Source organism: Megalops cyprinoides, chromosome 6 (genome assembly GCF_013368585.1).
Source record: "Megalops cyprinoides isolate fMegCyp1 chromosome 6, fMegCyp1.pri, whole genome shotgun sequence".
NCBI lineage: Eukaryota > Metazoa > Chordata > Actinopteri > Elopiformes > Megalopidae > Megalops > Megalops cyprinoides.
In genome coordinates this window covers 33,778,212-33,800,627 of record NC_050588.1, presented here as the reverse complement: position 1 = coordinate 33,800,627, position 22,416 = coordinate 33,778,212, and the positions used below count along the sequence as shown (strand labels likewise).

Below are 22,416 nucleotides of genomic sequence, written 5' to 3'. Positions count from 1 at the left end.
AGCTTCACACTTTATTTCCAGTGTGCTGTGAGGAATTTATGGCTAACCACTTCTCTTTCAAATTCATTCAGTCAAAAAAAAAAAAAAAAAAATGAACAAATCCTCTGATTTGCATTTGTGTGGGAAACGTTTGTCATCAAGTGGAATTTTGCATATTGAAGACTGTGCTTCTCCTCAGGGCCACGAATAGCTCAAGCCTTTAAAAATGTACTATGGACCTGCTCTACTCAGATCTTCCAGAGTGAACATGTTGATATTTTCCTGTGGAAACCTATGTAGATACTCCTAGTGGCCACTAGAGGAATGTCATGCATACATAAATTGGCATAAAAACATAAACCCTGCTTTTCGTTTGAATTCATTACATTATCATACATATCCACAAGAGTTCAAAGGTAGATTTCAAAACTGATCCTAAAATTTTTCTGGGTATATACTTTTTTCTACTCTTAGAATATCCATAACCTATGCATGACTGACCTAATCCATTTAAGATGATTGTTGTAAAAGGTTTTTTTCTTCAGCTTCAAGTCAACATCTGGTTAATCAGAGTCAAAACTTTTGTGACGCGTGCAATACAATACAATACATACGTACAATATTTGGAAGTGTGCAGAATCGGCCAAATACTCTACTGTGAATACATTTAAAATGTTTAGCAAACTGTAACATTGACGAATTTTCTAACACAGAACCATTTTGAAGAAAATGAAAAAAAAACAAAGACAATAAGGGAATATCAACAGTAAAACAGAATATAATCCAGGCAATTTAAATTCCAATATCATATCGATGCAGCATAGAAACAGATTACAGAAAACAACATTTTTCAGCATGAAAGACTGATAAAGTATGCATTTCACAGAGTCAGCATCTGTATCGCTAACCTATCCACAAACTGTCAAGGCGCGCACTCGCCGATGCGCGCCACCACACCATCCGCGCGAGTCATATACGCGCTCCTGTTGAGACATCAGTTCCTCGTTTTCCGCTTCCCATTTAATTCAAAGAGATGGGTCGGTGAATGTAGTAAGCACACGCTCCGTAGTTATTTTCAATGCCTGTCGTTTTTGTTATTAAGTAATTCTACTTCACATCATATGAGTCTGTAACTTTTAAACTGGAATAGTAAATTGTCTCGGTCTAATTAATCTGCAAAATGCCGGAGTTCATTTCGGTCGACGAGTTTATCGCCGAAACCTTGGAGGATTACAGCTCTCCAACCACCTCCTCTTTCACCACGAAAATGTCAAGTTGCAGAAATACCGTGAATAACATCGAAGAGGTAGGTTACCGCTTGATGCATTATCATACGCTTAACTGGAGTGTAAGTGGAGCGAATAAACTCTTTGTCTCGGTGACAATACCTAGATCGCTGTTATGATTCGGAGCAGGAGAAGCACCTTGCAATAATAGTGTTGGTATAGGTCTGGTTTGCCAAGGTATGCGTTCGCAATTAAGGTAGACGCATAATACAATAGCAATATGTACTGCAAGGGAAATCGGCAAGCTGGCAATGTTGAAGTGGCTGTCTTTGTGTACGCGTGTCGTTGTGTTGCTGGTATGGTTCACCAATGCGATTAACATGGTTAATCATGCATTTCCGTACAGTAAATCGGTTGTGCATCTTGGTCGGCACCACACAGTCTTGCGTCTCACCTTATTTGAGAATATATTTTGCTGCTTGTTCTGATGAGCGGCTCGATTTGGAGTTAGCTCTCTGCTCTTTGTGCGCGTCTTGATCATTCTGCAAGGGTTAGTTTATACAGCGGAGCGCGTAGAGTACGTCCGAAGGTTTTAGCGACGCGTTTAAATAAAATATATCTCTGCCAATTCTTTCACGTTAACCATGAATTAAAGTAGCATTTTATTGTGGTTAAGAAGTCAAAATTGTGATTCACAGTGCGTTGTAGTCCATGCCCGCTGTGTTATGGAGATAGACCGCTGTAAACATCGAAGAGTAGCCTATGATTTTTGCTGAGGTCGTGTCTCGTCCAGTTGTGGCTTAAGAGTAGTGTGATTATGAAATTATTGGAAAGATCACATGCGTGATATTGACATCGAGAATTTTGTACATATTCTTAACAATACCGTTGTACACGCATGCAAGGTTGTGGGTAGCCCTCGGCCATCTCGTCTAAGCCAAGCTACGGGTACTCTCGTGCTGTGAAAAGGATGTACGGACCTGTATTATCCCAGCCTTAGTTTCCACAGCTGAAGCGTTGTTTGTTTGTCTCGTTTTTAAACATTACGAAATGCATTAACAACAATGAAGTTTTCCTCGCCACTTAAATATGCACCTTCATCTTCGTGTTTTTCTGTTTCAATTTAAGTATATTCCTTTATTCTCTATCACAGCGAAGTTCACACACACACATATTTCATCATGTATATACGACGCACTTCGTTTTGGAAATTTTGAATATGCTCTTGCCTTAAAACGAATGTTGTACGATTCTGTAGTAGTGACTACAATGATTATTCAATTGACGTGAACGCAGTTGCTCCAAGATATTGTGGATTGAAACCAACAGCAGGAGGTTTCCTCTGAACAGTGCAGTCCGCTTGTAAGAATCACACCTCTCCCGGACGATTGATACTTATAAACGGTTTATTCTTCAAAGCAGGGTTCCAAATGAGTTGATGAAATTGGTGTTTTAAACAACGTTTTTTTTTTCTTATTATCAATTAAGAAATGTCCTCATCGATGGAACAAAGCACATCTGAATGCACAGTGTTATGTGTAATCTGTTAAATAAAGTAAAAACAACAAAATGATTCACGTTAGTTATTTGAATGTCACTGTGTGAATTGCTAGCACTGAATGTTTACAGTGCCTGGGGCAGTCAGTGTCCTTAACGAAATTTAAAAAATGTCTAATTTGACTTGTGTTAATTTTCGAGTGTCTTTGTAATAACTGGTACTGTGTAAACTACAAATGTGTCTTCCTGGTATACATTCTCTGCCATTCTCTCATTCTGCTCATGATGGCCATCTAGAATTTCAGACAGTATAGACTTATGAGATTCCCTTTTTCACAGCTTCACGCCGGATGTATGGCCAGCATTAGGCCAGCATTGTTGATCTGTAGAATGCAGCTCTTTGGTTGGTTGTTTCTTGATGCGTTTAAGAGATCACCTAGCAGCACTGTTTGGCTTGCTATTGTTGTGCCAGACTATAGGATTCACCAAAGGTCAGGACAGGAACAATGGCAATGTAGTACATAGCTTCTAATACAGCAGGACATGTTGTACGGGTGTGGTAACCATGGAGATGACCCAGGCAGTTGAAAACAGTACAAATTGGACACTGTACCACATTACAGGGCTGGCTTTGTGGAGACCTCTTGACAAGACACCTCCCTGTGATTTGGGGTGTGTGTGTGTGGGGGGGGGGGGCTCATCCCCCTTTCCTTTGCCTCAGGGGGGTGTAGGGCAGGGGTAATAGCAATGACTTCCTATTCGCCCAGGGCCAGTGTCTGATGGATTGAGTGATTAGATTAGATTAGTGCGGTGCATTGAGGCCACAGCAAAGACACAACATTGTGTGGGAACAGACATTTGTACATTTCCAGTTTTATTATAATGGACCTCGGACTTACATTTTTGGACTTCTGCCTTTGTATTTCAACACACTCAGGCCAGTGAGTTTTGTAAAACCAGGCGTGCTACGCATATACTGACCTGTATGCCATGTAGTCTATTGTTTTCTTGCCTCCGTCAAGAAAATTAGGACAAGAGTCTGCTGCATAATTAACCATATATGAGTATAACTGTGTCTGTGTTGGGGTGAGCGGGGGGTGGGGGGGGGGGGGGGGGTTGAGAGTGTGGGATAGAGGGAAGCTTAGGAGTATCTCTTATCCCTTGTGCTTTAAGCATGGACTGAAATAAAATAACTCCCATTGCTGGATTTGTTGCTGTGGTGGACAGAAACTTGTCAAGCCATCCTTCAGTGCTCAGCTGTGGGTAAATTACTCCATCCATCACCAGTATAATTTCAAAGGCCATTGGTCCTGTGTCACATGGCATTTTCCTTCCTCACTAATAGTCACTTTCAAGTTTGAGGTCAATTCAAATTTTAGGCATGTCAGAGAACGGCAGCAGTTGGCATGCTGTCAATACAGCCAGGAAATGACTGATAGTAGTAATCATTTCTGTTCCTTCACTGGGCTGTGGTCGGGACTCTGTGAAGAAGATGGGACTTGGTCTTTGACTTCCTCCCATATTTTAATCTAATCATGACACATTCTTGGTTCAAACATAGACAGAGAATATAGAGTCATATGGAGGTGTACAATATAGGACTGCTAAGTTGCACATGATGTAATGCATCATGAAAGATCGATGCTCTGATACTCTGTTCATGAGCACCTATTTGTACATTTTGTGCATACTGTTTGTGTGGTATTGGTTGGTAAATTGAAACACAGTCTGATTGTCACTTTCCCCAGTGAAGAAGGGAAGCAACGGTATGGTTAACTGATATCCCATGACATTCAAAGCATTTACGTGAATAGCAGTAATTGAAGCTTGCATAGCTGTAGTAGCGATTGCAGAAAAACAATCAAAGTGCTAGCTTATCCTATATCCATCTGTCAGGTAAGTTGTGTTTATTTGCCCTCTGGACTACCTTTTACTTTTCACTTCATGAGGTCTTGGAGAAAGTCACCCTAGCTCTCATTGCAGCAGACTGACAGTCCCTGTCCAGTGGAACGTCATACATCTCAATTTTAAGGTAGAAGGTTTGTCCTGTGCAATAATCTGTTATTTTACAGTTGACTTGCTAGCTACAGTAACGACCAGCCCACTCAGACGTCTTTGTGTGTATTTTCTTTGTTTTTTAGATAACATAGTTGGCAAGTTTCATTGTCAGCACTTGCGAGGTGCATTTGTTGCCCCCATTTTTATTCAGCCTGTATACAGCTGATTGTAGGCATAATGACATCTGCAGACATTTTCTAAAGATTCAGCAGTTTATGGAAGTTTGGTTTTGATGACCAGGGTTACAGAAAGGAAACTAGGATCCTTGTTGTGGAGCATTGGTGTTATTGCAACTTCTTTGATTTGAATATAAAAATCACAAAAGTTTGTTTTTGCCAACAGCTATCAGGTGTTTTATTGTCAGTGAGTCAAAAAACAACCACCTAGGTATGTATTTTCATTGCAAACTATTGATGTCCTTGGTACCAGTACCTAAGTACCTTTTAATGAGTGTGACTTTTATATGCTGCTGATTTGCTATTGTATTTTGTAATGTCTGTATTGAAGATTTTTTCCCTAATTGTATGTCAGCTTCTGTTTGTCACATGAAATCAATAAAGTCTGTTCTATTCTATTCAATTATTTTTTTGTGTTAAACCTCAAAAAAACTACTGATGACATGGTTAATCCATAAATCTGATAATCTGTGCTGGATAATCAACTGTTAACTGCCGTGAAAGAGAGATGATACAGCAGAGAGTGGAGAGTCCTGTGTCAGAGAGGGAAAAAAACAGCCGAACAGCTGGCCAGTGTGACTTTGGGGAATGAGGTGATTATGCGACCATGTGACCAGCACAATGCTGAGTGTGTAATGGACAGCACCAGAACAACAGCGGTACTGACCCGGACACCCAACGCCCGTTAATCACCCCAGATTCAGATCCACAGAGATTATGCAAATGTAGGGCCTACAGCTGGTGACAGCATCATCTGCCTTTAACATGACTCGTCTGAAATATCAGTTTAATTTAACTGAGCCTTGTGTTGAGTAGATGGGGTTGTTCAGATGCGTATCTGCTGAAGCCCGAGGTTCGCACCTCAGTTTGCCCGTGACACTCGCGGCGCTGAGACGCGTTCTCAGCGGGCGGCGCAGCGGGTGTGCAGACCGTCGCTTGGCCACATGTGATCGCTGCATGACTCACCCGCTCATAGGTGTGATTCATGTACCAGCGAGGGCTAAACTGAGACAAGCTGGCTACTCATGACCACCAGACCGTCTGCATGCGCATCAAAGCACTTCAGTGTTTTTCTTGACAAGCTCTGAGTGCAGGCTAGTTTGCAGATTAGCTTTGAAGGGGTCAGTGATTGCCTACATGCAGGATGTCAAGTTGAGAAATGGGGATGATGAATTCTTGACAGGCAGCATTGCAACACTCAGAGCTGACTTAACTGCCGGTGTATATTTTTCTGGAAACAGACCTCAGTGGTTTTGCTGTAAACTAGTACTATCATGTATTACAATCCACTTTGAAGTGGATGTTTTGAAAAGATCCTGTAGAAGTAGACATTATTTTGCTTCTGTTGTGTGTGGTAGCAGCAGGGGCCTTCACCTTTTAGCACTGCGGTGATAATAGCCGTGTCTTATCAGGAGAAGGTTCACCGGATAGCAATCCCTGTGCTGCAGTAGCTTAATTCCCAGTTTTTCCAGAGCAGAGAGCTGTGGCTGACAGAATGTTTATGATCTCATATGCCAAAGGGCCAAAAAAAATGCTGTTACTTGTTCCATTAAAAGTACAGTTAATCAGTGCAGTTTACTGCATGCATTTCCAGCATTATGGATATGACAATTGTACAAAAATGGCATGCAGTTCAGATCAGTGTGAAGCATGTAATATGGTCTTGCACCACTGCATTTGCACAACCAAGGAATATGTTTCCAGTTTTTCATCTGTGGGAAGAACGTCTTTCACATAGCGATAAACTCAGTGCTGAGAAATTTTTGTCTACACCTTACAATGAAGAGCTTAGCTTTTGCATCAGACTTGTGCACACACAAATCTCTTAAAATACTAGGTACAAAGTTGCACACTCAGATTAAATTTATTTCACCCAGAAAACCACACCTCCATTCCAAGAGCCACGAGTTGGATAGATATTCTCACAGAGTTCCATTATGGCCACATTTCCTTACTGCAGAATCCAATTGAAAGACACTTGCAGCCTTAATTATGAAAGCTAAGTAAATATTTCCAGGAAATTAAAGCAGTCCTGGAACTGAGATGAACAATGTTTTCAATGCACCTGGATGAAATGGTGTATAAATATCAATATGAAATATCTGAAAAAAGAAAAGACACACCACACTATTGAATTCAAAGGTTTTGCTCACATTATTTATAAGGTATTAACACTGCGAAATCAATTATATAACTATTGCAATTTACACTTGCATATCAGTGTAAGGAATGTATTGTTGAATTGTTTAAATGGAGCAGTCTTTAAATGGAGTCTTGAGGAATTTTATGAAAGCGTCTGTGTGCCTTAGCATACCAGGCACAAACTAGGCTGGATGATGCACCTGGACGCTGATGGTTGTGAGATGCCAGTGACATCCCCTGACACTCTCTGAACTGACCCTGTGGCCAAGGCCGAGCACACACAGGTTATTTTCAGCATAACTGGGTTTGCAGTGGACTGATTTATCCGGCTTTCCAGGTCTTTGGAGAAAAGCTGGCATCAGTCAGAAATTGCTACTTTGCTGCTCTGAAAACACTGGACATATTCTGTCTGTCAACCCTGTGCCATCTAAGTGAGGCTTGGGGCGGTCAGTGGTCACTGTCTCTGCCTTCACATGTCAGACTTCAAATAGAATAATGTGTCAGGTTTAAAGAAAATAAGCATCCAATTGATAATGTGGGGCTATGAAATAGGGTGAATTCACAAGCAAAATTCAATATTTGTCAAATAGAAACACTGCTTACTATTTTCATTTACACTGCAAGTTGTCTAAGCAGTGTTGATGTTACACATGATGGTCAGCATGGCGACTTCTAAATTCATGAGGGAATTTTCATGAGGGAAAGGGCTGTGGAGAGAAAACTGAGAAAACGTAGCCTAGGGGTCAGGCCATAACACATGTCTCTTGGTAATAAAACACCAAGACACGTTCATTCCAAGCAGACTGTCCAGAATATGCATCTTTCACATGGGCCACATGAAGTTCCCATGTCAGAATTTGTGCAGTGGTAACAGAGCCACACAACTCTTGTGGAAAGCACTTGGGGTGGGGTGTACAGGTGCATATCCCAAGTCTGAATCAGCCCTGTTCAGGCTATATGTCTTGTTATTAAGTGATAATTTGTGACCCCCAGTTTTTCTGATGTGTAAGGCAGGAGTAATCTGCATATTTTTTTGGCACTCCACAGTAAGTGTGGCTGCCCACAGAGTGTGCTGTTAAGATACATCCTCAGTCATTAATCTTTTTGTTCTGTATTTACAGCACCACTGTACGCTTTTCTGCATCATAACAGAGACAAGGGAGAGATAATGAAGATACAGTTAGCCAGGGGAGAAGGAGGAAATGCATGTTTTATTTACTCATACTATATTCTCACAGCAGCCTAGTAGGAATGTAATATACTGGGGCTAAACTGGAGGCAGATTTTGTGATGTACAGTACTTTGATGCTTTTAATCTGATGTTACGACCTCGTCAGCTGCAATTTATTTCGCTATTGTGCCTTTGCGTTTGAGTGCCTTGTTACAGGGGGTTTGATTTTGTGATTAAATGTTTTTACACCGGGATGGAGGAGTCTGAGGTTTTTGGCACGCAGCCTGGTGTTCATTTCGGTGTATTCTGCCTCTTTGCTTGAGCTGCGGAGGCCAGTGAAGAGCATAATCACGCAGTTCCAGACAGAGCCGAGGATACAGAGTCCCTCCTCAGGCACAAAGCGCGGAGCTCAGACTCATAATTAAAAGCTAAATGAGGCTAATTCAAACGCAACGCACAGGGATGGAAGTCCTCATGCAGCTGCACCGTTCCTGGCTTGTTTTTATTGTGTCCCTGAAGACGAGAGACTTCGTTTCAAGTGACCACAGTACTAGCTGATTTAACGAAGGGTCCCGTGGCTTTGGTTCGTGAGACGGTGCATCTCCAAGGTGCGTGAGCTCAAGCCACCGCGGCCCGCGAGCTCTCCTGATCGAAGGGCTAAATAAAGGCCTCGTAGGGCGAAACCGCTGGTGCGGAAGGGCTGCTGATATTCGCGTTTGGTTGAGTGCCTCTGCAGCGCGTGCAAACCCGGGACCTCTCAAATTACGTAAAGGACAATCTGTTAATCTGACGATCACAAGGATTTATTACAGAGCTAAAAAGAAATGAAAAGGAAAAAAAAAAACGCTGCTGTTTAATGCCTTTTAATTAAGATTTGTGCTTCAAACAGGGTAGCGCTCGGCTCAGATGCTGTGATCTGCAAGCACGCCCATCACTCTCTTATCCTTAAGCTGTGAATTACATAATAGTGTGACTCAGTCACATTTTCATCCTTCGTTAGACACTGTTAAAAATGCCGCTCCTGATGCTAATACTGTTTTATTTGTCGAAATTTGAATAATGTAAGCAGTAGGTGAGTAGGCTAATATTTGGTCTTTGGTGGTCTTTGGTGGTGAGAACGTTGTTGTTCCTTTGCCTTCCTTTGTGTTATGACACATTACGTATAAAGCTGTTAAACTGTTGTGCATAAGCTTATATCACTATATGAGGAACTGTATAATGAGTGTGAAAATGTGCTGTTGGTAGACATGGGTGAGCAGCATAAAGTTGTACTGTGTTCCATAATTTCAGAATCACTTTCCTTGTATTTCAACAGATTTCGGCCTACAGTGCAACTGAAGAAATAGATTGTCTGTGGGGCTCCTCTTTTAATTGGTGCTGGAAAGTGTATCTAGGGAAAAGTAAAAACACCAATTTGGTGTTATTTATGTACAGTACCATTAAACAATAAACAACTTCTGAAACAGCTGGATAAAGGGGTGTCTGAAGAGACAAGCATTTAAGTTTAACATGTCAAACCTAGTGTCTGGGCATTTGTCCTAGTCTTCCTTATCTGTGTTATATGGCTCGTAGTCACAGCCAGTCTATTTACATTAGCACCGGCTGCCCTCCGCTTTCTGTAAGCTAATAGTTCCAGACCTGTCTGAACTGAGGCTGTCTTGATGACATCCCCAGGCATCGCTGTGATGCTACACAAAAATTTGATAATGACAAATAACAACAATTTAATTGGTAATTAGAAGTAATTGAGGTTGTAGAACACTGTTGTCAGTGCACGATATTAAACATTTCCCTCACTGCATCTTGTCATTTTTATTTGAGACCCCCAGGCTTGTGAATCCTTCTCTTGTCAGTTTGGGCCCTTGCTCTTCTGTTCGACAGTAGAATGTCACTCTTTTCTGCAGTTACGCTCTCACATATCTGTCTCACATACATATCTCAGCTATTTACATGAATTCTGTCCCAGGTGTCTCCTCACTGATAATGTGTGATTTTGCTAAACAGACTTAAACCCAGAAGGGCTCCTGGCCTATTGTTTGTCTTATCTAGAGCGACTTACACACAGTAGCTTACAGTTTTATCCATGTATACAGCTCGATATTTACTAAGGCAATTGTGGGTTAAGTACCTTGCCCAAGGGTACAACAGCAGTGCCCTTAATGGGGAATTGAACCAGCAATCTTTTGGTTATGAGCCCTGCTCCTTACCACTACACCACACCACTGTCCCAGCAAAAGCTTTTGCAGGTTTTGAAAAAGTATTTCAAACAGTAACTGACATAGTTCCAGTTGCAGTTACCTCTTATTGTGAAGTACCAATGATCTGTGTTTAAACTGTTATGGTGTTTTGTCTCCTGTTGTCTAAATTTCATTGGCTCCAGGATGTTGTTTGACGGTGTCTCATAACAGACCACACACTTTGCGGTGTTAAATTTCTCGGTTCAAAGAAGGTGAGATGTTTTTCAGCATGGTATGACAGATTTCTTTCTCTCTGTTGTTGAAGGTGTCCTCTGAATTCTAACAGCAGTCTTCAATGTGATTTTTACCTACCTTGAATACTTGTGCAGTCACTGCTTTTTCTGCTGATCTGAGAGTGAGATAGCTACTTTGCAGCCCTCAAACATCAGAATGGTATGGTGATACAGAGAAGTATAACTCAAGAAACATATTTAAATTTGAATTCTATACATATGTCAAATATGTTTCATTTTGATGTGTACTAGTTTGATAATCACCGTTATCATTGTGGTCCCTGTTTACAGCAGAGGGCCCAACCCATAACCTCTAGATGAGTGGTTCTCAACCCTGCTCCTGGAGGCACACTGTCCTGCACATCTTCTATCTATCCTTGCTGCTTGATTAAATCAGGTGTGCTCAGCTAATCAAAAGTGCCACCGATGACTTCAGTCAGGCAGGTAGAGCAAGGATAGATAGAAGATGCAGGACAGTGTGCCTCCAGGAGCAGGGTTGAGAACCACTGCTCTAGACATAGACCTAATACCTGTGAAGGCATCAGTAACAGGTTCCCTTCCCCGTTCTCTCAGCATAAAAGGGGCCTTCTCGGTCATTCTTGGACTTCTGTGCACTGGTGATGTCCCCTTAAACAGCAGGCTATCCAGTCAATGGCATACATGATTTGCAGAAAACATTCCAAGACGAAGAAGCGCAGCTAGTAATGGAAAGTGTTTCAGTAACACTGCAAGACCATTGCATCTTAAGTGTTGGAATACTTCCATTTTCCTCTGCATTTGTAGATCGTAAATAAGATAAATAAACATTTTGATGGATTCTCAGTGGTATGGCTCTCCCGCAGGGAAACGTCCCTTCCCATTCCAGAAGCTTTGTAAACATTTGCATCATTAAGCGTATGAAATAAACAGATTACTGTTGAGATCCCACAAAGGAATCAAAGGAAAATCAACTGCCTTTTAGGCTTAAATTCTCCTCTCTCACTCTCAGCTCATGTAATTCCTCTTATTTGAAAAGGCCCTGTGTGGTAGGGCCAGCAGGGCTTGCACTATGGGAAAATGTACTTCCTGAGAATGGTGCACTGGTGATTTGTAGGTCTGTTGTGTAGTATTTGATGTCTACTGTCATTGAAGACGCTGCCATTGCTCTATTGATACTGTCTTGGTGGCCTTCATAAGTCTCTTCTCTATTTTTTCCCATGTATTTCTTTTCAACATTAAACATAACAAGTGAATCTTTCTGTAGGGTTGATCCAGCGTGTAATGAGGCTAAACGTTTTGTGCTCTTCCAATATGTAGTATGTGGAAGTCAGCTCAGTCTACACACTACGCACTTACCTCCTCAGCGCTCAGCTTTGCCAGAGATCTGCTTTAAAACTCGGGGGACGTTCGCCTGCATCCTCTGGGTGCTTGTTAGCTTTATCTGAGCCCCCCCCGTGCTTCCCCATGCATGTTGTGAGTGCAGAGTAGTCTCCAGCCCTCCGGCATTACACAGCTGAGGTGGCAGCCGAGAGGCAGAGCAATGCCTTAGACCGTGTTGTGCTTGTGTTCTGCCTGGCCACCTTCAGTGACAGAGACCGCTTCAGGAAACAGAGGGGCAACTCGCCAGAAACAAAAAAAAAACAGGCTTTCATCCATTTGCCTATATATTCTTTTCCTTTTGTTACCAGGCAGATCAGAGCATTTAGCATGCATAACATAGCATATTGTTCAGAGCGGTGTAAGCCAGCTCTTAGCTGCTTAAATCATGCCTGTCCTAATCCCTGTTTATCTTATTTTCACCATTGACAGACTGCTGGGGATGAGACCAAACGACACAAAAACAAGTTGTTTTTTTTTTTTGACTGTTTGCTCTCTGAAGCTTCCGTTCATCCCATTCCGTTCATGAATTATTGATATTAATGCAGATACTGTCATAGGTTGTTTATTTCTCTGTCACTACATACCACAAACATTATGCACTGTTCTCTGTGTCCGGCCATCACATGTGAAATCATGTGTGACCTCACTCTTTGAGACTGAAAACCATATTTGTGTCAAAATCATACAAAGAAATCACCTTTATGTTTCAATCAGAGGCAATAAAATGCACTGTTGAAGGGATAAAGGTTTTACGTCTGTAATGTCTGAACACAGCAGGCCTAAAATGTTGGATACTTTTAGCAGCTGAGATGAATAGGCACGCCAGGGTAGGTTTACCTTCAAGGTGCTGGTGGGATGACGGTTGGGACAGTGAAAGAAACACTTGGTGGTTTTTTCCTTCAACAATCAGAGGCACGGTGCGTGACGCCTCTTAGTACCCATTGTTAAGTGTGACAACCGTCCACACAATGCTCACTGTTAACAGGAGGCCTGTTTAACGTTGGAGCCTCATTCAACATTATGAGGCTTTTTCCGTTTTGAATGGATTTCAGGGTGCAAGCAAAGAGCAGGAATGTACAGTGTCTGCAAATACAGACGTGAGGGTCAGAATGCAGGGCAGGCCTCTCTGCATCGCTGCGGCCCTCTGCCTTTGTGCTGGAAGAGCACCGTTTGTTTTGCACATGTGGACGGCCTCCTGAGGAAGTTCCACCCCTTGCAGAACGTGCGGCCGATAAAGTATAGCCAATAGGAGCATCGCCAGCTGTCCTCTCTTCCTGCTCGGTCTGGGTAGTATCTGTTCAATTAACATCGGTTGCTTCAGGTTTGTTGATGTGGGAGGATAAAGAAACCGAAATGGTGCAACACAGAGAGAATTTTCCTGCCCAAAGCTGCATTACAGAAGACAGTAATATGGCAATGTAGCATAATGGTAAGGAGTAGGACTCGTGAGTGAGAAGCTGCCAGTTCGAATCCCCGCTGGGGTTACTGCTGCTGTACCCTTTGGCAAAGTTCTTAACCTAGAATTTCCTTAGTAAATATCCAGCTGTATAAATGGATAAAACTGTATCCAATGTAAGTTGCTCTTGATAAGAGCATCTGCTAAATGCCATTATTGTAATGTAAAGACAATGCCCTGCCCTTGTCACATGCTTGTATAGGTTTACACTGATGGAAAGTGGCTGGGATTTTATGACAGAATGCTAATGTCTCAGACTGGCTGGATGGACCCACACCGAATATGAAGTGTGTGCCTCTCATTAATCACATGTGCAAAAGCTATGGGTATATTTCTTATATTTGGGTGGGCGAGTTTTGGGAACCGAAAGTATGGTATTTCTTTTGTAAGTAGCCTACCATTTTCTTGTTTGATTTTTCATGTTGGTTTACTAAATTAGGGGCTGGATCTATGACGGCTGGGAGTCTTTCATGGGAAAGTTCCCTGACTGTCAGTTTACTCAAATCATAGGAATACCGCCCCCACACTTCTGGTTATTCCTGTTTCAGCGGAGACCACATCCTTAGGAGCTGGGTGGTGCAGGTTTAGCAATAGCACAACACTTCTCTACAAGACAGGGCAATTTCAAAGCCATTTCTGAAGACACTCGTCACACAAAAGGTACAATACAGTGCTAACAGCTGCAAGTGCACAGGAGATGAGAATTCCTCAAGCATATTTATGTGAAATTGTTCTAAAAGTGGTGGAAGCTTAAAGAATTCCATTAAAAAATATAAATGGATATGTTTTATTATATGTATCCAATATGTGTGTAAGGGGTAGACTCCAAAGAGTGAGCTCCAGCACTGAGCTGTCTCCCTCAGTATTTGGCTTAATGGCATCAGCACTAAATGCATTGAATTCCTGAGTTTTTCTTAACAGTATTTTCTTCCACAGAAAGGTCTCAGATCATATGAGGACACATACCACGTTGCGCGTATAACCTATTTCGTCAGCATGGGGCTGTGCCGGTTGTTGACTTGAAAGCATACTTTACTTCCTTAATAGAATCTTTAGGCACTTTAAAACTGCAATTCTCAGTTGATAAAACGGCTAAAGACAAATGTGCAGCACAACTTAAAACAAATATACACTATATAGTGGCATGATGCATCATTTTTGAGATTATCACACGGTTTAAACGTTTTTATAATGAAGCTCAGCTTCCACCACTGTAAAGACAGCATAAGGGATATTTCTACACATTTTATTTATAGTTGTGTAATAATAGTTGTTTTACTTTGTGGTTGATACCTGGGACACATGTCGTTTCAGAACAAGGGAATCTTACATCTCTGGCTGTATGCCAGCTGGCAAAGCAGCAGTACCTCTGTGTACAGGCGGAAGACGTAACTGCACCACCAATAGACATACAAATGCGTATTAATCTGAAAGCATCTGAATCAGAATTGATACTGTAGAAATTGAACAGGGTGCTTGCCATAACACCTCACAGGGGGCCCTGAGGCCTGCAGTTTCCCGACTGCTGCACTGCATAACAGCAGGGGTACAAAAATGAGATGTGAAAACAGTCTGAATTTCAAAGTGTGTCGTAATGTGGAGTTTTAAGTGCAGACACAAAATGAACAAGGGCCTCAGCAGACACCCGCAGCCCTCCAGGCCTGGCAGAGGAGCACTGAAATCAGGCAGGCAGTGCTTCCCTCGGGCCGAGAGTGTGCAGGCACCCCGAAAGACGGCTCTCTAATGGATACTGCTGACGGCAGGGGTCAGGGGTTCAGTGGTTAGATGGTACTCCATTAGAAGCACACTGGAGCAGGGACTCTCCCGTCTTTTTCCCCTTCTTCTTTTCCAAGAGTCTTTTTAGTTGCTCGTTTTGCACAGCATGCTGTAGGAGTATGGTATGGGTCCACTGAGCACAGGGCGCACACAAATGCACTGCGAGTCAGTTGAATTTACATTTACATTTTGTATTTATTCATTTGGTAGACGCTTTTATCTAAAGCGACTTACAAGTGAGGCAGAGTACGACACAAGCAAAAAAAAAAAAAAAAACCATAAGGAGTCAACAATATTAGAAGCGCTGCATGACCAGGTTTCAGTGGTTGGCCAGACAAGGTACGAGCTAGCTGGTAGAGATAACGAGTGCATTAAACCATTAAATTTTTTTTATAGTTAAATAGGAAACCATTTTGAGACATGAGAAATTACCCTCTATAGTAGCATTTCAGGTGCTCAGGTGTATGTAACAGCTGAGGAATGTATATAATAGCGGTACATAACAGCAGACACAGGGGCTGGATTGTGGAACAAAAGCCCAAAGCACCGCCGTCAGCCGTGCTGAGTGTGTAGTTCTCCCCAAACACACGATCTGCGTCGTCAGTGGAATTCGCTTGCCAGCCCTGGAACACAGCGCCGCAGACAAACAGCAATGCAAACGTTAATGAACACAGTCTGCTGCCCCCCCCCCCCCCCCCCCCATATGAAAGCCTGACGCCGGTCACGATACAGCACCATATGCGCTTAACAAAAGTGTCCATGTGTGAAATGGAATTCCCTGAGCGGGGGGGGGGAAAGTGCGATAAGAGGATCATTCAGTTGTAAACTGGCAGCGCTGGCCGTGTCCTGAAGGATGTCTGTACGTCAGGCCCCACTGTCTGTCAGTGTCCTCAGATTTGCGTGACTTCCCAGCCTCCGTTAGCTGCTTGAGTGTGTAGGCCTCGCCACTTTTTGCAGAACTCAGAAGGCCTTCTGATATCCAAACCTTGCCTCTGACGCTGCCTTTTATATTTTAACAAATGAGGAACATGGCCTCGGTGTTGATGGGCAACAGCGCTCTTTGCTCAGTGCTAACTGTGGGGAAGGTGCAATAACTGCAATGGCTGCTGCCGAATAGTTCCGCCACCAGAAAGAGCAGAGTGGCTTTCACATAATCTCATTCCTCTCCATCAATGCAGCGGAGCAGAGAGAGAGAGAGAGAGAGAGAGATTGCTCCATTCCACTCCCCTCCCCCCTTTTAGCTGCTGTTGGTGTCATTTGCTTTTCTGAAAGATCCAGATTTCTTGTCTGCGTGCTGAAGTGAAAGCGAGAAACATCTAGCACAGGCGGGAAATGGTTTCCGAATTATTTAGGTGTTTATGTAAAAAGGGAGACTCTGGAGGGTATTTTTGCTTTTAAAGTGTGAGGGGTTGTGCTCATTAAAGGACCCTCTCATGCACTTTCAAATTCCCATGTTTGTGCTGCAGTGCTGTTTGTGTTTTGAATATTGCCGTTTTCTATATCGGTAGCAGATAATTGCCTTAAGTGCAAATCCTTTTGGAGAGAAAAATCCATACATTTGGCTTTCTACATTTTACTAAATTCACTGAGTCACTCATTGTAATCACTCATTGTAAAGTGATGATTTTTTGTAGTCATAAACTAACTATAGTGTAGAAATACCCACCTACTTTGTTATTTTTTGGCTTAGAACATGATTTCTCCATCTTGCTTGGTTCAAAGTGAGCAGTGATGGGTTTTCTGAACATCTGAACATATCATGGAATTTTGCAGTTACTTCAAGATAGCAATCTGTTTTATCCATACATTAAATCCAACTTCCATACCTATTGAAATATAAGGAAAATAGTTCAAATATCAAAATTTCCTGGCACAGGCCCTGGTTTTCCTCTGTCCAAGGCATATGAATGTGATTATCTCATTTTTTGTATAATTTTGCTTCAGATGTAAATGCAGGTTTGATCTTGGCAACGCAAGCAAGGTGGACCTGCCAGCATTCCTAAAAAAACTTTCACCATGGGTAAAATTTGGTTGTCTGAATATGAGTCCAAGTCTGCTGCTTCCTGCTAAGGTCTCCACTATCGATGAATCTGGTTAGTGTACAGAGAAAGTCAGAGGGGCTAGAAGAGAAGTAGTAATATTTTGGGTTGAGGCTGAGCAGCGTAAAAGTGGCTAAAAGAAGAGCATTCGTTCATCTCTCTGAGGACAGACAAGGGGAAGGTCTCCACTATCTGCAGTGCTCAGAGGGAACAAACAGAGCCTTGATCCTCCCAGCTCTCGCAGGCTGCGCTGTGAAACCTTATTACCCCCGTGAACGCACAGTGTTTGACCTGGACACAGCTGAGTGCACTTTATCAGTGCAGCATATGACATCGGATCACAGGACTTTTATCACCGTGCTGGGGATGTTCTACACTGTATCACAACAGCTGCGGCAGAGCCTGCTGAATTCCTGCAATTCAAAACAGCTTTTAACATCCGCTAACAGCCACAAGAGGTTTGTGCCAGCTATTAAGGTGTCTGTGATGGTATAGGGGGAATTTCCAAAAGAAAAACTATAAATATCTTTTAGATCTTTGAGAAGTTAACACATTGTCAGCTATTTTTTCCTCATACTAGATGGCCAGTGTGCTACATGCTACATTTTTTACAAAGCCAGTTACGTGCAAAATAGGCTACTCTTATATGGACAGGCAGCTGATTGTCATACAGGAGTCTGACAATTTAAGAAATTATCAGCTTGGTTTTTAGCTTATCGTGTGTTTTGGTGCCTTTCACAGTTCTACAGCATATGTGCCTTTAGATGGTTTAAATAAGAGCGTTTTTGTTTCTACTGCCCCCCCCCCCCCCATGCACCCACTATGCAGATGTAAATACATTGCAAAGGCCAGCAGGAGGTCAGAATGCCCCCCCACCCCCCCATATCTGCTGATTCTCCTCTTCCTGGACATTACTAAATGTTCTGTGTCAGAGAGAGTAATAGAGATCTTCACTGAAGAAACAGGAAGAAGTTTCCATAGAAACCCAGATTGCGAGGGAAGTCACTCTTTGACAGTCAAGCTAGAGAGAACAAAGACAGCAATTTGGGGCTGTCTGCCTTGGGCTTTGAGGTGTGGAGGTCCTTCGCCTGTGTCTTTTTGTGTTTCCAAATGACAGTTTATTCTCTCTGAGCCAATGAAATCAATGGTACGAAAAGCCCTGTGGTGTATCAGTCGGACTTAAGTACAGCTATCTGTAGTATTTGCCAGGTTTTGAAGTTTGCTCCTTCCAGCTTTAAATAAAGCACATTTAGCAAACACCTGCAAACAAGCTGTTATTAGACTGTCGGCCCAGATACAGGGAGATGGCATTGCAAACATCATCAGAGAAATCTCTTCAAAGCATATGCACAGCTGAGGCCTGTTGATATGAGTACAGGAATGGGCTTCTCTCCAGAGCTGTGCATGTGATCACTCAGTTATTAACAGGAGGAAGATCCAGCAAATTGACAGCCTTTCAGGGTGGAATTTGGGTTCCTGGGTGCCAGTGCATTCTTTAAGTCCATCTCAACGTCCAGCTTTAAATGGCAGACTGTTACGTGATCATCGATCGTGGGTGTGCGAGTTAAATTACATTACATTACATTACATTACATCCCAGGGCAGCCGCAAGTGACCAAACTCAGGGTAGCAGTGTGGTGTGGTAGTAAGAAGGAGGGGCTGTAACCGAAAGGTCGATTTCCTGCTGGGGTACTGCTGTTGGACCCTTGAGCAAGGTACTTAACCTACCATTCCCGCATTAAATATTAAGCTGTATAAATGGATAAAACAGTTCTGTATGTAAGTTGCTTTGGATAACAGCATCCGCTAAATGACAATAATGTGACGAAATGACTGGACCCCGTAGTGGTGTGGTTGTTAGGGCAACACCTTTGTGTCTCAAGTTGTACACGGAGAACATCAGGGTGACTTTGGATAGCTCATGGCTATGTGACAGGTTTAAGGCTGGTTATCATTGATGCGGATTTGCCTCACTATTGATTTAAAAGCCCTACAAAGCTCTTGAAGTGTCTTAATAGATTTCTTGTCTTGAAGCTTTTGATGATCAAATGTATCATTTGCAATGCAGATTAATTTTCATTTTATTGAATATGTCTGGACCCCCTGACAAATTTCTAAATATGCTGTTGTTGACTGTTATGATTTTGACCTTTCGAGAGGGATTATCCTCTTTTTAGTGGTGACGTGATCAAATCATGCAAGTTATTTATTGGCATATGTCTGAGGTGTTGCAAGGCTGAAGTGCAAGCCCTGCTTTTCAAGTATAGGTGATCAATTGCCACCAGAGTTCAGATGTTGATTGTTAAAAGTAATCGATTTGGCGGGGGTGGTGGTGGTATGGACAGGCTTGCTCCCTAAGTATGCATCTGCATCACGTGTTCTATTGGATTCTGAGGAGAGTCATGTTTGTTATGCCTTTATTATGTTATGCAACCCTTTTTTTGCATCACCGATTGCACATGAACCTCGTCCCTCTGCGACAACCTGCACTCGCACGGGAGTGCCGAAGCACGATGACTGTTGTCCTCTGATGCACTCGTATGTACAGCCGATGGCTGTTTTCCACACTACAATTCCCACAGTGCACTGCAGTGGGAAGCGCCATTTGGAGGGTAGGCTCAGCTCCCCTGACATCATCCAAGTGGCTCATAGCTGCCCGATTATTCGCGGGGTGTCTGAGAGCAGAGAGGCAAGGAGACACTGTGGTCAAACCCACCCCTACCCTGGTGAAAAGAAGCCACTTTGTTCCCCCACGGTGGGCTCCCAGTCATTGTCAAACCCAGGCCTTAGGGCTCTGTCTGCACTCAAGACAAGCCCCCTGCCAACTGAGTCAGCCCCAAGAGACTCATGTTTGTCTGATGACCTCAGTTAAGTGTTCTGTGCCATGCTACAGTTGTTACAGTAAGAATTTAGCGTGAAGAGAACAATTAGCTCGGCCATTTCTGGATGAACTGCATGGCCCTTTTTCAGTTCGGCCAGTGTACTTTGTTCATGCGGTATAAGGCAGTGTTTGGACTGTCTGAAGGATTGTGTTTCGTGCCACAGATGGGGATTCTATTTTAATAAATTTGATTAAACACAAAGAGAACCCAAAATTCCATTGTGCTCTTTTACAAACAGTTTTCGTATTTTGGGAATTGTAATGAGAGGAACATTCACCTTTCTCAGGCTGCAGTTTTAGAATGAACAATTAGCTTATTTGGGGCTCTGCAAATAAGGTAATACATAATCATGTCAGAATTAACCTACTGGGAGCAGCAATTTAGCAATTTGATTTTCAGCAGACCTTATGCTGTTTCTAATAATAGTTGAAGATATAAATCAAAATGAGTTTAATATTCTCTGAGAAAGAAATGCCCATTTCAAAATGAAACCACAGAACACTAAACTTGTATGTCATTGTATGTCCAACTAATCCATGCTAAGAATGCATCATGCTTAGAATGTGTCATACATCCAGAGTAGCAATAACTTAAAAGCACTTTAAGTTACTTAGGCTACTTTAGGGTCTTAATGGTAGTCACATCTTAAGAAAAAAACAAAAGTTTTTGTTTTTGCAATCCCGCAGGGCTGCACACATGAAGTTCTGAGCGGATTTTCAGAAACAGACTGCTTTTTTTCATGGCAGAACTACGGTAGACCTAATACAATGACACATCTCATCAAAAGATAAGAACCGTGATATCAGTGGCCCTGAGGCAACGGTTAAAATGAAATTGTTGTTAACGCTGAACCTGGAAGGTAATTTGAAAGACACGGCGCTGCCGGTTAACCACAGGTGCTTTTGCGCCAGGTCTCCTCGTAGCTTGTTTATTTTTGTCTGAGTATGTGAGGACAGGGGGGGGGGGGGGGGGGGGAGTGGGGTGGACGCACAGCACATGTCCTTGGGGGTGTTCTCCAGCGATGACTCAATCTAAAGGAACTCTGTGGGAAGCGTGGTTGTATATTTTATATTTTTTTCCCCCCTTTAAACAAAGACGTAGCCTGACAAAGGAGTAAAGAAACAGTCAGCTCTGTGTTCTAATCCACAGTAAGAAAAACCCACGTACTTGCATGTAGGTGGACAGATGAGAGAGGATGGCCTTATTCAACGTGATCACATTCAGAAATATCACCCCAAATCCACATGCTTTTTATCCGAGCAGATCAGAGAGAAAAGGCAGGCACCCACATCTCGGTTCCTTGGCCAGAATGCTGGCGTAATGGTAGTGGTTGAGTTTCAGTAGGTTTTTTTTTTTGCTTTGACAAACCAAAGTCAGCAGGTACTGCTACCCCCATCCTGAAACCCCTAGACTTCCTCTGCCCTTACACTATGCCAGGAAGTAGTGAAGTGTCTCTGATTGCAAAAAAAAAAAAAAAAAAACTGCGAAGAGAATTGTAGCATACCAGAGCTCAGTACTTTCTTGCCAATGTGTATGCATATATACTCAGTCACACCTTGTAGACCAAATGACGTTGCATGTAAGTGTTAAAGTATTCATTCTTTTGTTAGCGAACAAAAAGAAGTGAATTTTTTAGGAGGCCAAATGTTCATCTAGTGTGAAGCTATAGACTTGATTTTTTTTTTTTTGTTCAAAATGGCCACCTGTGAACAACAGTAAAGAGGTCCACCTGGTCATCCTCAGGAGTGGCTGAAGTGCAGCATGTTAAAGGAAATGTGCAGTGTAACGTTATGCGGCATATATGCACCCAGTGTGCGTGCAAACAAAAGCACTCCATTAATCTGCTTTGTAAAGAATTCCCGAGAGATGCTCTCTGCTACATATGTAAATATCCCGTTAATGAGGAGCCCGGGGAGTTTTTTTTTTTCCCCCAAAATCGCGGCTAATCACTGGAGTTTAGAAATATAAACGCCAGGTCCATGTGGGCTGTTCTTGTAGCAGACGACACGCCTGTGTTGTTGGGGGTCTCACAGAGCGTGTGTCAGCGTATTGTGCCCACAGTAGCAGCCTGTGCGATAGTCTGGTTGGAAACCACCTCGGTGGGATGCAGATGATTAGAATAACAACCAAAGGACATCAGAGGAGAGTTCATTTGTCAAGGAAATGCAATTCACAGTGTCACTCA

General features: G+C 42.6%; 1 protein-coding gene across 1 annotated transcript in view; it reads left to right on the top strand.

The window, feature by feature from the left end:
• Positions 1 to 1,022: 1,022 nt before the first annotated feature.
• Positions 1,023 to 22,416, top strand: part of unm_sa1614 (un-named sa1614) — a 55,068-nt gene continuing 33,674 nt past the window's right edge. Inside the window, exon 1 of the mRNA XM_036531535.1 lies at positions 1,023 to 1,285. Coding sequence (XP_036387428.1) covers positions 1,160 to 1,285 — 126 coding nt within the window. The 5' untranslated portion in view covers positions 1,023 to 1,159. The remainder of the gene's footprint in view (positions 1,286 to 22,416) is intronic.